This window comes from Meriones unguiculatus, chromosome 16 (genome assembly GCF_030254825.1).
Source record: "Meriones unguiculatus strain TT.TT164.6M chromosome 16, Bangor_MerUng_6.1, whole genome shotgun sequence".
Classification (NCBI taxonomy): domain Eukaryota; kingdom Metazoa; phylum Chordata; class Mammalia; order Rodentia; family Muridae; genus Meriones; species Meriones unguiculatus.
Window position 1 is genome coordinate 9,406,372 of NC_083363.1, and position 15,499 is coordinate 9,421,870.

The window sequence follows — 15,499 nt, forward strand, 5'->3', positions numbered from 1 at the left end:
GCATTGCTGGCAGAGTCCTGTGTCCAGATGTAGCCTGGGACACATCCCACTGACCAGCAGACCTTGCCAGCCTTACAGCCTTAGGCTCAGGGCAGTACCTTGGACCTTGCTGACGTCAGAGATATGGTCATACAGCCACACTGCCAAGCCCATCAGAGCTCTTCATTTTTCTCCCCAGATTCATGGCTAGCTGACAGGTCAATAACCAGGGTAAACTATATTTCTCTGTCAAATCCATGATAGCCCCAAATTGTGAAACATGGGATTTCATTCACAAGGCCTCCATGCAAATGAATGTGGACACTGCACTACATGGCATGGGGAAACAGCCCCAATTCCGAGGGCAGAGCCATTACAGGTAGGATCATGGCCAGGGTCACCAGGCCCCATCCATCCATAGAACAGACAGTAGTACCCCCTACTCCAGTCACAGCAGTGGCGGTCACTCTGCTGTTATGTGTTAACTGTGACAGTGTTAGCCTTTTAAAAGCCCGTCACCATTCCCTTGTAAGAGTTTGGTCTGGCCTTGATGGCCTTGGCTATACAGAGGGGACACACTTATATGAGAGCCATCCTGCAAGGAGACAACCTAGTAAGAAAGCCAGAATGCACACCCAGAAGTGAAGATGTCAATTAGCTCTGGGTAGGTCCCCTCCAGAATGCCACCCCCATGTGTCTCGGACATGGGGCAGACTCCGCAAGAGACCATGTAGGAATCTGACACTTTAGGTGGAAGAGATGAAGAGGCGTAGAATCCTCAGCAACTGACAACGCTGCAGCCATGTTGCACACCTGGCAAAGCTGGCAGCTCCTCAGGTAGAACTTGCTGAGAAAGATAACACGAGTGGAAAGGGAGTGGAAGATGTTAGACGCTAGCAAAGGCTGAGTCCTGCAGTTCGGCTCAGACATAGGGCTGGGAGAGAGCAGCAGGCCTCGAAGGTCCTAATGGCCTTGCTGAGATGATAGCATGAGTCCCTCCCTCAGGTGATGCCTCCTCGGGGCACACCTGGGACGTCATCCCTGACGCAGTTTTCCAAAAGCTAAGATTGCATCCAGCCCCACTCCTTAGGGAGCAGATCACCTGTCTTTTTCTCCGTGGAACTGCTGAATCTGATAGGATTATTTTTCTTCCTCTGCCAGCACAGCCAGGTCATCCCACAAACAGACTTAATTTTGCTGGAACTGTGTCTATTTAAGAGCTGGCCTATGGCCAGGTTCCTGTTAGGGTGTCTCCTGGCTTTGAGCTCCTGCATATGGTTGTGATTTTAAAACAAATGAACAAACAAACAAAAACATCTTAGCATGAAAGAAAGAGAGAGAGAGAAAGGAAGGAAGAAAGCAAAGGAAGTGTGGGAGGTCTGTGTCCATAGCAGTGACATGTGATCCCATGGGGGAACTCTTTCAGATGCCCAGAGACCTCAAGGATGGTCACGGGTCTAGATGAGCCAGGTGACGGAAGCCATGTCCTTACTTCTGTGCCTCCAGCAGGCTGGAATGGCCTAGAAGCCAGACAGTTGTCTGTCGTCTTGCTCTCCCTTGACTGTGTTGTTTGTTTGTTGTCTGAGTTGCCAAAGGGCATCATAGCTGAGGGGAAACTGTTGAGGGCTCCAGCCTCTGGGGTGTCAGAGGGGGGCTGGGTAGGAGGAGCCCGCAGGGCAGATAGTTGCTGTGGCTGGCACAGTCACAGATTTGAAGCAAGGGAAATGGTGGAAGTAAATGAGTCTTGGGGATACCACAATGGCCTTCAGAGAAGGATGCTCCCCATTTGAAGAGACTCCACATAAGATTTGGTAAGAAGAACAAATTAGGTCAGTCCTATGACTGATTTCGACCCATTTGTTAATACGGCTTTTGCAAAACTTGTTCTGGTCACTTTTAAAACATTTGTTTTCATTTAAATGTCTTGGGGGCTAAGTCTCTCCTCAAAGTATTTGCACTGATGTCTGATAATCAGTGGTTCTCCTACTTGGGGGTGAAACGGGTCATCTGTAGGTTTACGATTTTAGGAAGGTTTGAGGAAATCAGGGTTAGAAACAGCAGCTGGCTATGGCGGGGGAGGAGGCAGTTTCCTAGGACTCACCTGCTGTAATTAAGACCACCCCCCATCTTAAGCAAGCAGGAGCAGGCGGGTAGAGATGCGCACTGATGGAGAAGACTGTCCCCAGAAGGTTCTTACCACACTGGGGCATACTAGGCTGGCTCCCGATGGCTGACAAGCTGAGGTCCTGCCACATCCCAAGCTGACTGTCTGTCTCTTTCACTCTCTTCTGCAGGCCTACACCATCCAGGGACAGTACGCCATCCCCCACCCAGATGTGAGTTTTCACTCTGCCTCTCCCCTCTCCTCCTCTTCATTACTGTGTACCTTCCTGCATGCTGCTGTTAATTGCTACTAATATTAATATTACACAATAATATTAATCGATTTTCTCCGTGTCTGACGTCTGTTGTATCCATCTGACCTTGGATAACGTTTTAACCTCCTGGCACTAGTTCTTGCTTGTGTTGAGGACTTGGCCTGATGTCAAATTGCTACCATCCAGGGCTTCCCTCCCGCACACGGGCCTAGCCTTTTACCTGTGTCCTGCCCACCCCCACCATGTGGGCGCTACATGCTTGCCTGGCAGTGTGGCCCACCGCCTGTGGCCAGCATGGGCCAGGCACTTTCTGGGCAAGTAAGTTAGGGGTCATTATCAGAACCATTCCCTTAAGGTGTCCTTTTAAAAAGGCGTTAGATATGCCTGGGGAAGCAAGCTTGTCCCTTGGAGAGCCCAGACCTAAGCATGGATTCTACCCATGTAAAAAGGCCTAAGTGCTAAGAGCCAAAAGGGGGTGGGGGGCTTTCACTGCTTCTATAGACAGTAAGATGCCAAATGTAGAAGTGGACTCCTGGGTCAGCCCTAAGCCTCTCTAGCTGGACCTAGTACCTGTTCTTTGGCCTAGGTCTATCCAGACATCTCCTGTGGTATGATGGTATGATTGTATGATTGTATTGGAGAATTAAAAGCCTCCCAAGGGGGCCTGTGGGGATCAGAGGGAGAGTCTTAGTCTGCCTCGTGACTCACCTCCAGTGGAGAGCTGAGTACAAAAGGAAGAAGAGGTGATACTTGGAGTAATGGTGACACTGAGCCCGTAGGGACCAAGAGGTCATGAGTAGCAGCCGTGAGAGAAGGTCATCCTTCAGGGGCTTTAGAGGTGCTAGTAGGTAGGGCTATTCTAGGAGATGCTGGGGAAGATGAGGCTGAGGGGAGAGAGCAGCACAGGGAGACTCGTGTCCAACCTCGTAGTGTTGGGAATTGAACCTGGGACCTCAGGCATGCTAGTCCAGCACTCTACTGCATGATATTCCAGCCTGTGCTACCCTTTTCAACCTGGTTTGAACATCGGCTGGGGTCAGCGGCTACCCCTCACGTGTGCACTGCTCGGTGCCCTGAGACATACTAACACTGTCTGGCAGGGGAACCATTCATGCTGCCATTCTTCTGCAGACCTTGGCTTTTAAGTGGGATGGGAAATAGATGTGTATCAGGGTAAGATTTGCAGGCAGGGCACAGGGGAGGGGGACTTAAGACTTAACTCATACTAAGTAAGTATACAAACTATGGATTAACTGTTGTTACATGGAAAATCTGGTAGTGGAAACTACATGCTGCTATTTTTTTTTTTTCCTTTCGATAAAAGACTACACGGGTAGGAAAATCCATGCCCAGGCACAGCCATCCCCACAAGGCCGTGTTTGATGGTTCTTGGTTGGAGACTGGCTGGGACTGCTCTGTGTGAATCCATAGCATCTTGCTCTCAGACCAGCACAGCAGATACATCTGCTCTGGCTATTTAGATGCTGAGGCTGTGGGCTTGCCTCCAGGCAACTACCTAGCACATTCACCCTGACCAGACTGTACCACTGTGGCTTGACTCACCCTGCCCTCAGTTGCCAACGCTAAGTGGAAGAGGAGCCTATGTACTCATTACAGGCAAGGCCAACCACTGTGGGGCTGATAGAATTGAGTGAAGGGGACCGGGAAGGGCCAGAAAATAATTTCCAGAATGGCTCAGGCTTCCTGTGATGTTGGGGCAGGCATTTCCACCCATATAGGAATACGCATGTGCCGATGCGGACTTGGAGGCCAGACTGTTGGGATTCAGTGATGCTCTGGAACGCAAAGCACAGCATCCAGTACCCTGGTGGCAGGCTGTTGGTGAACTGGATTAAGGATTATCAGTGTTTAACCCAGCAAAGGCAGGCGTTTAAGGACTAACTGGGGGGTGTCTTGTGGGTTTTCTGTAGCTCAGGAACCCGAAGCTCTCAGTGTCCCTTGGGCAATGTTGTAGACAGAGGAATTGGTGGAGCCTATTTAAGGTCTGCCTGATTTACAGACCAGCGAGGCATGCGTGCGAGAGAGAGACTGATTTTTCGGGTTGATTTCTGTGTCAGTGTGGTACTGTCTCCTTTCTCATATAGTTCTCAGGATCACTTACGGGTCATTCATAGGTTATTCCAGCTTAATTTAAGCTAATTTACAACTGTTGTTGTTACCCCCTATGTACTATGAAGTTTGATGTATGCTGTGGTTTGGATGAATCCTTTTGACATCATATATTCAAACATCTTTGAAGTTCTGCCTCATGAGTGGATTAATGCACCTACAAAGCATTTGGGGAACTGAATTTGGGGAACTTTTATTTCTTCCACCATGTGAGGACATAGCATTTCAGGTGCCATTCTGGAAAATGAGGTGGACCCTTAGCAGACACAGAACTTTCTGGCACCTTGATCATAGATATCCAGCTTCCATGCTTGGGAGCAGCAAATTCATGCTGTTGACAAATTGCCCCATTCTAAGGATCTTGCTTGAACAGCAAGAATTAACCTTGGCTATTTGTCATGAAATGGCTTTTCCTATGGGAGTTATTCTATTTTCTATAGCAAGAATATGTGATTTGTGAGCAAAAAGTAGAACTTCTAAAAGTGCCTTTCTTTCACATACAAAATTGAAGACTTCAGATAATCCTCATGAAAGAAAAATTAAATGACTATCCAGTGACATGGGTAATAAGGACCAGCATGCCTTTTATCTAAGCCAATTACTTTTAAGCTTGAAATTTTTTAGAATGCAAATATAGCTAGTAGAAAATATTACTTGAATACGAAGTTTATCTCAGCTACAGCAGTAGTTAACATTTAGCTCTTTAATTACTTACCTGAATATGCAGGCCCACAAATCAGACATGGAAACTCTCAGGAGATTCACCCCTTAGATCTGAATATTCCTTATCCAGAAAAGAACGTGCACCTTTTCCAGACCCCAGATTAGACAATGCTTGACAGTGACTCTTGTTTAGAAAGTATCTACTGACCGACTCTCAGCCTTCTATAGTACCTACGTGCTACCTACCATAGATTTACTCAGGATTCTGGGTACTGTCTGAGCTCTCAGGACTCCAAGACTGAACTACAGAAACCATGAGGGGCCATGCCTAATATAGTCCAGTCCAGTTCTCTGTACCGAGAAGCCTTACGAGATGCCCATGTGCCTTTATACCCAGTTCTCTCAGATGGCCGCTCAGCAGCCTTGGGTGTCTGCACACATTCATGTCCATTTCTCTAGAATTGCCACCCAGCAGCTTTGAAAAATGTCCATCATAGACCTTCTGTATGCAGTTCTCTGTTCTGCCTCTGTAGCCTTCCTTGGAAAGCATCTAGGCACCTTTGCATCCTATAAGCATCAGTCAAGTGTGGTTTCAGAAATAAGAAAGGGAAACAGCGCCACGTCCTGAGACCCAGGAGTGATGCAGAAGGCACACAGAGCCTGGACAGACAAGGGAGCAGTGGAGTGGTGGACCGCTTGGTCCCTCATGTCTATGTGTCTGTCACTCCTTGAACCAGTGCAGTTGCACCAAGAAGGAATTAGTTTCCTCTGGAGGAAATCACAGATGGTCTCAGTGTTCATGGAGCCATGTCCCGTTGAGAGTATCCTAAGTTAAAAAATGTACAGCTACCCCTAACATACTGAGCATTCTGGGTAGACACTACTGCACCAAATGTCTGTGGCTTACCCTGCGACTGAAGCTCTGTTGGGAAGCTGCGGTTCATTGCTGCTACCCAGCGTAAGGGATGATGGGTTGTCTGATTCTAGTTCATAAAAGGATCAAAATGCCCAGTACAGTTTCTGTTGATGCACAAGAGCATCCCAAGTCAGGACTGTCTATAGTGAATATCAAAGCTACCTTCACAGGCATGAATCTCTTACCTCATCTTCAGCCTCCAAGTCACTCCCTTTCTTAGCATCCCCATTATTTAAAGGAGTACTGAAAGCAAGCAAATACGGAAACGACAGTACCGTGATGTTGACAGAGAATATGGCTCTGTACTCTCAACCTGGCTCTACCCTCTCACCTGGGCCCTGTGCTCTTAGTCTACCTCTCGTGCTCTAACCTGCACCTTATACCAACCTGTGACGTGGGCTGCAGGGCCATCGGTTTCACATCCCAGGAGAGGATACTCTTAGGGATCCCCTTGACAGGGATCTCTGAGAGTGAGTGGGAGAGCTGCCATTCCAATGTGTCTGCAGCAACCACTAAGGACCCTGGGGATGTAAAACCTCTTGGCCTGGTAAGATGTTTGTTCTTCAGTTAGTACATCTTGAAATGGTAGAGGTGTGAAAAGGTGTGTAGCCTGGATGCTGCACTGAAAATGCCCTTCATCCTGGCATTTGAGGTGATACACCTTCTGAGCTAGAATGCCATGGTGGTGAACAGAGGTTGGTGATCCCAGACACTGCAGAGTGTTTCACGGCTACCTGGAGGGTTTCGCCTCCTCCTTGTTCAATAACTCCTAGAACCCCCATGGCAGTGGGTGAAGATGCCCTTCCTACCGACAGTGAGAATGGAAAGAGCTAAAAGCACTCCATGGCCATCAGCTGCCACCAAGCTGTATTCTCATCCTGCAACCAGGCTGTTCAATGATGTTGTGTTGTGTTGTGTTGTGTTGTGTTTGGCTCCACCTTCTGGCAGGGAGGGCATGTGCCACTAGTGTGCCTCACAAAACTGAGGGTCCAGGTAGCCTTCTGTTGGCTGAAGTTCAACCTTTTCTTCCTCTCCCTCGGCTCCTTTGTGGGTCTTTCACTGCTGAGCCAGTGGCTTGGCTCTGGCCCACCCTCAGCCTCACAAGCCCCTGCTTATTTCCATTTAAAAAGCCCATAAAGCACCCTTAAGGAGAGTGGGCCCATCCTGTGCATCTCATTAGAGCCCAGAAGACAGCAGGATGGAGAGGGGTGCCATAAGGGATGCCTTGGGAAGTCTTTGAAATTAGTAAGAGAAGCCAACCGTCACAGTTAGTTATCCCAGCAAGTTCCAGAGTGGTAAACAAAAACAGCTCCATTGTAGACATACCAAAATAAGACTACACAATAACATCAAAGGCCAAAGTCAAGCCCCAGAGAGGATTGAAAGAGTAAGAACTTAACAGGAACAACAGGGAGCAATACAGTTGACTTCTTACCAAAATCTGGCAACCAAAGACAGTGGCACAGTAACAGAAAGTAACAAAAAGTGTCCTACAAGTCCAGGACTTCAGTATAGCCATTTGTAGACAAACACCTAGAACCATCAGGACCACAGCAAACAGCCTTCTAACATATGCTATTCAGGAAAAGGAAAAATATCTCAGGAGGAAGGCTGGAATTATGGAAGGAATGGCAAGCAAAGAATATTGTGGATGTTTGAGAAACAAAAATTAGCATTACTATTATTAGTGCTTTCTAATTGATAAGATTCACGTAACAATTAAACTGTAGAAATATGATAGCATATATGAGGATGTAGCACAGTGGTAGAGTACTTGCTTAGCATATACAAGGCCCAGACACAACCCCCAGTACCAGGAGGTACAAGGAGATAAGCATATATAAGGTTAGGATGTGGACGAAAGGAATTAAAACATTAGGTGGGTCACTGTAACATTCCATGAGACTCTAGTGACTAGAGGGTAAAGGTAGGGGATTTAAAACTTAAATGCCTATGTCAACTTAAAATTTTACCGTGATCACTAGCAGAAAAGTAGTTCATTGCATAACACTGGTGGTAGAGAAGAAAATGGATGAGAAGAAAGTATTTCAAAAATTGAAAAGTAAGGAAAAAAATCCCTAGAAAAATGGAACGATTAAAAAGGTATCAAATAAGATAGCAGAAAATAAAAGAACTAAAATGTTCCAGTTAAAAAATAAAACAAAGGCTGTCAGACTGTATCTATAAATATATTAATGTATAATATTAATATGTATTAATGTTGAATATATTAAAGCTAAACAGATAAGCAAACTATAAAACTGGGGAAATTTCACCTATCTTCTTTCAGGAGACACACCTGAAGCATGAGGAGCCCCATAGTTGAAGGGTGGAGAGAGAGATGCTAGCAAAATACCAACCAAAGAAACCTGGAGAGATTGCTGGACACCTGTAAGGGGTCTCAGCGTATTTCCCTCTCAGTGACAGGTCAGGGTATATGCTACTAAGATGGTTGCTGTGCCCAGTACAACTGGAGAATTCCTGGAAATGTTTGCAAAATTTGAGCACTTATCCAACTGTGAAGCCGATTTCAGAATTTGGGATCATATAGCCCATACTCCTAGTGCAGGGGACCTAGTCTGAAATTAATCAAGAAGGGTGGCTTTGAAAGAAACTGCCTTTAGAACTCAGAGAGGAGACAGGCAAATGCCTGTTACTTCAAGGCCAGGCTGGTCTCCACAGTAAGTTCCAGGCCAGCTACAAAGTGAGACCACATCCAAAACAAAACAAGCAAAACTGCCTTTGTTGTCCAGTACTCTGGAGGCAGGCAGATCCTTGAGTTCAAGACTAGCCTGGTCTACAGAGGGAGTTCCAGGACAGCCAGGACTACAAAAAGAAACCCTGTCTTGAAACCAAGCCAAACCAACCAACCAAACCCCCTGCCTTTCTTGGAATTCCAACCGAAAGATCACACTAAGCAAGGAGATATTTTCTGTTAGTGGATAAAAACACTAAGCATTGCAAAAGTGCTAGTTCTTCCCACATTGATGTATAAGTTCAGTGAAAATCCAGACCCCAAAAGGCATTTTTGAGGGAATTGTGTTGTTTTAAATGTATGAATGAATATGGGCCTAAATCATCAAGGTATCATCCAGGAGAATGATAAAGGATTTGCCCTTGTAAATGCAAAGAATTACTGTAGAGTTAAAATAATGGACACAGTGCAGTTTGGGTCTAAGGAGAAGCTGACAGAGCCTGACTGGACTGTTAATCTCTAGACAGTCCATGGACTGAGGTAATGAGGCCTGTCATGACCAGCTGTCACTGTACTCCCCAGAGAAGGGACCATCTACAAATGGTGCCCAACGGTGAGTCATCCAACAGTGGCTCTTCATGACAGCCAACATCCTCATGTATCAAGAACTCCACAAGAGGAAAAAGGTCAGGGAAGGGATTTATAAAGAAAGTACAAGCACAGAGCAGAGTTGGGAGGGTGTTGTCTTCTCTCTGGAAGACCTTTAGTGAGGTCTGTGTAGTGGTGAATCAGCAGCAACTGACCCTGTTTGAAAAGTGGGCAAAAAACCTCTACAACTCTTTCCCCCCGCCCCCGGCGCAATGAAGTATAGATTAATGGATGCATCTGCCTCTGAGTGATGTGTTCACTGCCTTCATTTCCTCATGATCACTGAGCCACAACCTTGAGATACTTGTGTTTTGCCTTCTCAAGCACCCTTGAGTGATAATAGTCATTGAAAGTCCTACAGTGTGACAGTTGCCTCTTTCCCTGTCTGCTTGATGCCCCCGCCCTTTCCTCTCTTGTTCCCTTCTGTATATCCCTCAATAATTTAGAGAAAAGGGTTTATTTGGCTTACATTTCCAGTCCACAAGCCATCACTGAAGAAAATCAGGACAGGGTCTAAAGTAGAAACCATGGAAGAATGCTGCTTACTAGCTCATACTCAGCTCACTTTCTTGGATAGCCCAGATAGGACCATCTGCTTAGAGATGGCAGGGCGCTCCCACATAAGTCATCAGTCAACAGTCTCTTACAGACATGGCCACAGGCCTGTCTAATCAGGATAGTTTCTCAATTGATATTCCCTTTTCCCAGATGACTTTAGGTTGTATCAAATTGACAGTAAAAACTAACTAGCACAAACTAATCTTTGTCAACTTGACACGCAAAAATATCTCTTTTAAGCCATAACCTTTCCTTTCTTGTTTGTCCCCAAGATATCATGTTAATATTATAATATGGAACAGTACAATTTTATGTCCTACAGTTTTTAAATTTTTCAAAAATTTAAAAGTTCAATTTTTTTAAGTCCAAAGACTCAGTGGGCTCCTGTAAAATACTTCTTTTGGATTTCTTCTTAATCCCAAAGGGAAGAACTGCAACAGAAAAACAATCAGATCAAAACAAAACCAAAATCAGCAGTGAGAAATCTAAATCCTGTAACTCAATGCCTGGCAACTGGGACTCATTAATGGTCTTTTGAGCTCCTAAGGGTATGGGCAGTCCTACTTCTCCAGTTCTGCTATTCTTACATTGCAGAGCTATCAGAGGCAAAAAATGGAAGTCCTTTCAGCTCTTAATCTTTTAACAGTTGTGGAAAGTGAGTTGCAAAGAGGTAAAGTAGCCTGATGAGAAAGAGCCGTGCAAGAAGAGGATACTGGCTGAGCACCAGCTCTCCCATGTCCCACCTCAGCATATGCCCACCCACTCTCTCTGTGACGTCACTACATTTATTTGCTATTGTGGCCATTTTTTTAAGATGAAATTTATTGCAATGGAGAGGTTAGAGTTATAGATCTGCTAGGCTTCTGAACATCAGTCTGGCTATGAGTGGTTCCGTGGTTTACCTATATGCTGCTATTCAGCGGATTCCGAAGACCACCCCGGGTGGGTGAGTACCACCTGTGAGACCAGCAGAGACAAAACTATAGAGCATATGGGCAACTGAAAACTCCCAGTGACTCTTAGCCCTAGCTGGCACATAGGCAGCATCCCACAAACTGCTGCCATTCACAGATGAGAGAGCGGAGACCTGGTGTCTCCACAGATGAGAGAGCAGAGGCTTGGTGTCCCCACATTTCTAGTCCACATTAAATCCATCAAGCTTGCTCCCTTGGCACTTAGCTCACATACCCAGTTCTACATTCCATTCCCCTGCCATCCTGAACCATCCATTGCTCCATAGGCAGTCTTCATCTGTCAGGCAGATGAAGCCAGCTCTTGTCCTCAGGTGTGTAATGTCACGGTCAATGGACACCGAAGCATAGAAACAGTGGGTATGATCAGCGTGCAGTTGCTACAACTCTCTAGGCTTGTGAGCATCCACACAAGTCAGACCTAACACCTCTTCTAAGACCCACGCCCCCTTGCAGATCCAAACAGATTCTAGGGTACCTTTCTGTGATGTGTCTGTGTGAGAAACACTACCCTCACCAAGGCTCCAGGGTGGAGCAGACAGGGTCTTTGGCTCCTCAGGCCCTTCCCTGTGGAGCCTCACATCCTACTTGGAGACCTGTGTCACCCTTGAGATATGGGCTGGTGACGGGCTTCTGGACATGCTCTTCTGCCTTTGGCAAGCATGTCCATTCTAGTGACTTAGTATGCCCATGAATGCAGAGTCAGAACAGACACAGATATAAGCCATGTAGAAACCAAGCTTCGTCCTGCCAGACATGGTTGATGATACTGTGTAACACAGCAGAGATTGGAGGCACTGTTATCAGTCCCTGCTAGGGCCCATTGTATAACACCTCTTCAAGGATCTTTTGAGCTGAGTCTGACCCCAAGTCACACGTCCCCTAGTTTGACATGCTCTTTCAGGAGGCAGCCAAGTCTCCCCTGTGTAGGCCAAGAAGCCAGGCACCTCTAAGAGGAGTGGAATTGCGTTAGGATGTGCCTTTCCACCATCTTTCTGGGGAGGGAGTCAGACATGGGAAAGGACGAGTATCCCTGTGCCAGAGGCCAAGGAGGTTGGCCTTTTGTAGATACTAATACCCTGATGCCTTGGGTTTGTGTGCTAATGTTCTTTCTCAGCTTACAGGAGCAGGATAAGGGCCAACATCACCTCCACTGGCTCAGAGGCCATCAGGAAGGGCCAGGCCAAAGCAATGCCCAATCTTCACAGGGCAGTAATCTATGCTTTGAGGATACCTTGCAGCTAGTAAGCTAAATGCAGAAAAGTTCCACTGAAAGGCATCTAGACAAGCCGCTTGATCCTGATGAGGCAACACAGTACCCTCATTCTGTTTGAGACACACTCACCAACAAGACAGAGGCAGCAGCTCTCTATCCAGAGTGCCCCACTCAGTAGCCATAGTACCCTCTGATACAACAGTGTCTTGCATTCATTCCCAGCTCCGCTGGCTATGTCACCTAACCTTGAAGGCAGCAGGAATCCAGGCCAGCCTCCAAGCCTGACCTGATGACATGCAGCCTTGCTAGGACCTGTTTGAGAGAGAGAACACCTTTCCTGTGGGTGTGCTGTCTGATGGGCTCCTGTGCCATGATGCCCTCAGCACCCATCCTCCAGGAAGCCAGACTTGGGGAAGCCCATACCCTCTGTACCAAAGTGCTAGAGTCTCAAAAGGGTAGCCGGGTTCACCCTGTTCCTTTGCTCAAAGCGTGCCTAGACTTCTTCCCCTCTTATGTTCTGATGTTGTGTTAATTTGGGAGTGAGGCTCGGATGAAATGAACAAAGGAATCGCATATTCAAGCTGCCTTAAGATGCTCGGTGGCCGGTGGTAGCTGAGATGTAGCTTGTAAGACAGCAGCGAGCAGTAGCAAGGCTGCCTCCATGGAGAGCCTTGTCCTCAGGGTCCTCTGCATCTTTCACGTACAGCCTGTCACCCCACATAAGTCAAGAAGGTGATTACGGGGCAGGCCCGTAGCTCTCCCAGCCTCTCCTCTCCCTATCCCCCACCCGAAGGCTGCCTTGTATTAAAATGAGGCCTGCAGGCAGGAGGTGAGTGAAGTCACCACGAAGCTGGAACCAGAGCAAGGTTTGATGATCTGCCAGACTCAATCTGCTGGTCTCTTAGGAGCCCAGCTGGTCCTGCTCTGTGTCCCCCCATACCCTCCTCTCAGAGCCTCGAGGGCCACTGGCCCGTCCTCCTCACTAGCCTGGTAAGGGAAAGGCACAACTCAGTCAGGCCTTTGGCTGGCAGCCAGGCCCATTGGTTCCACCCAGGCCAAGTCCTTGCGTCCTGCTGCGCTGTCTGCCATGTGTCCGCATGGCCCCTCTCAACCTCTCTGTGCAAAGTTCTGTTACTGCCATTTTTAACTTGGTGTGACTTGTACTCAATGACAATAACCTTCTTAGCTCTCGTGTCCCTCCTACCCCCAGCAGTTGACCAAGCTCCACCAGTTGGCCATGCAGCAAACCCCCTTTCCTCCCCTCGGACAGACCAACCCCGCTTTCCCCGGTACGTACCCAGCTGCCCTTTTCTGACCTTCTCTTCTCACCTGGGGACTCGCTTTCTTTCTGAGCTCTATGCAGTGCAGTGAGTAGCGCAGGCGCCCTCGGAGCTCTGAAGGCCGAACCTGGCGGTGTTAACGCAGTGGGCTGCACACAGCCGAGGCCGGGCGGGTCGATCTGCCGCCCGCGGCGGGCTACTCTACTGCTCCTCTGCTTCCGTGTTCTTGCCTTCCGAGGGTGCAGGGGGCTGCTCCACATCACCCGCGGCTCCATCCCCAGGTGGCTTTTCCTACAAAGGCTTCTACCTGGCCAAGCTCGGAGCGCATCGTTTCTCGGATCGAGCATTCTGACAGCAGCAGTGACCCCAGCCTCGGCTGCTGCAACCCTGCCTAGGATAGCACTGACAGAGCTAGCCTGCACTCAGGCCAGTGGTGAAGCAGTCAGAAGGGCTGGCTACAGCCCGGCCGGGCCTCTGCAGCAAGTGTCTCTCACAGAAGCAGAGCTGCCCGGCGGCTATGGCCAGTGAAAACACACTGGCCGTGCACGTCAGCTGTGCATGCACCAATCATATTTTGAGCTTTCCTAGTTGAAGGGACCTTGCTTCTCTCCTTGAGGGCAAACCATTAAACCTCTCTCTTCTTTGCTCTCCAGGAGAAAAGCTGCCTTTACACTCCTCCGAAGAAGCTCAAAATCTGATGGGCCAGTCGTCAGGTAAAACAGACCACAGTACTGGGGCAGCAGGTCAGGGGGCACGTACAGAGGACGAGGGTACCCACACCTTTGACAGCTGAGTGTCTAGCTCCCAAGTCGGCTGACAGTAGACAGTTCCCAGGGGTGTAGGCTGTGGAGCGAGCCCTGAGGACCACCCAGGAGCCAGGTGGTGGATCTCTTCCCTTGTTGGTGAATGGTGGGCCTGAGCAAACACAGCCAACAGTTAGGTGTGAGGCAGTGTGCACCTACGTGAGGAGGGACCATCTGGCGTTGCCTTAATTCTCTGGCCGTGCAGTGTGTAGGGGTTTGTAGCGAGAGCATGACTGTGGGGACCATGGGACGGTATGTGCTTTTCAAAGATGGCTTTCCCTGGAGACAGGCACAGACTCTGAGAAGATGGATCTGGACTGGGTGTGTCTACACCTACTTTTGGTGTTCACTGAAATGCCTGGTCCCAGGACACTGCAGGGGGGTGCGTAGACTGTGATGTGGTGACTGAGGGAACAGCCTCGGGCAAGGCGATAGACTGAGGCTGAAAGTGTTCTCCGGGTCCTGTGAGGGAAATACCATACGCTTTATACCTGTGGGCCACTGTGGGTACACAGGGCCGACACTGCAGCCTCTGAAATGGTGTCACACCATGCTTTCGTGTGACAACGTGATCTTGGCCCTTGAGAGTACACGTGCCCTCACGTGGCAGCCGTGGGAAGGGTGTGTGCGAGGCAGCCAGGAGGTGCGTGGTGAAACGCGGCTGCGGCTGAAGCCTTGTCCTGAGTATGGGCTCTAAGCAGACATGCCCTTCACTACCCACCAAACTCTGGTGTCCCTGAAAAAGGGTTCTTGTGCTTTGCTCAGTCGAATCTCAGATCCGACAGAAGTGCCCCGCTGTCCCAGGGGCTCCTGGCCAGCACTCCGACAGTGCTAGGGAAGCCTTTCAAGTAGCATTTTACTTGTCCCTGCTTCTGGAATGTGTATATTTTCCTAAATAGCCAAACGGTTGTACTTAAAGCTACTATTAAAAGAGGATAAGAGATAGAAACTCCAGACAGAACAGCAGGGTCGGGGTGCATGGGTTCATTCAGCACATCCCCCTGGGCCTGACTGCTGGACACCTGCCCTTGGGGGTCACACCCTGGCAGGAGCCAGTAACCACATGAGACAAGATTGTGAGGAAGAGCAGGCAGGGAGCCGGGGGCGTGAGCAGGGCTGGGAGGATGAGAGGTTTGTTGAGGAGAAGGGGCTCCCTGAGGTTATTTGGGGGAGGGTCCTGGGTTCCATGACTGCATGGCTACAATACTGAAGGGTCGGTGCAGAGGCGGGACCAGTAAGAGAGAGCACAACGTGAGGAGATG

The 15,499-nt window shown here is 48.5% G+C and overlaps 1 protein-coding gene across 10 annotated transcripts in view; it reads left to right on the plus strand.

Moving 5' to 3' along the window:
- Pcbp3 (poly(rC) binding protein 3) overlaps positions 1-15,499 on the plus strand; it is a 188,767-nt gene that overhangs the window by 167,649 nt on the left and 5,619 nt on the right. For 4 of the 10 annotated variants that reach the window (XM_060369307.1, XM_060369306.1, XM_060369312.1 and 1 more), the window contains 3 exons: positions 2,274-2,315; positions 13,365-13,443; positions 14,088-14,147. In XM_060369307.1, coding sequence (XP_060225290.1) covers positions 2,274-2,315; positions 13,365-13,443; positions 14,088-14,147 — 181 coding nt within the window. The remainder of the gene's footprint in view (positions 1-2,273; positions 2,316-13,364; positions 13,444-14,087; positions 14,148-15,499) is intronic. The other 6 variants (XM_060369309.1, XM_060369313.1, XM_060369310.1 and 3 more) reach the window with 3 other exon arrangements.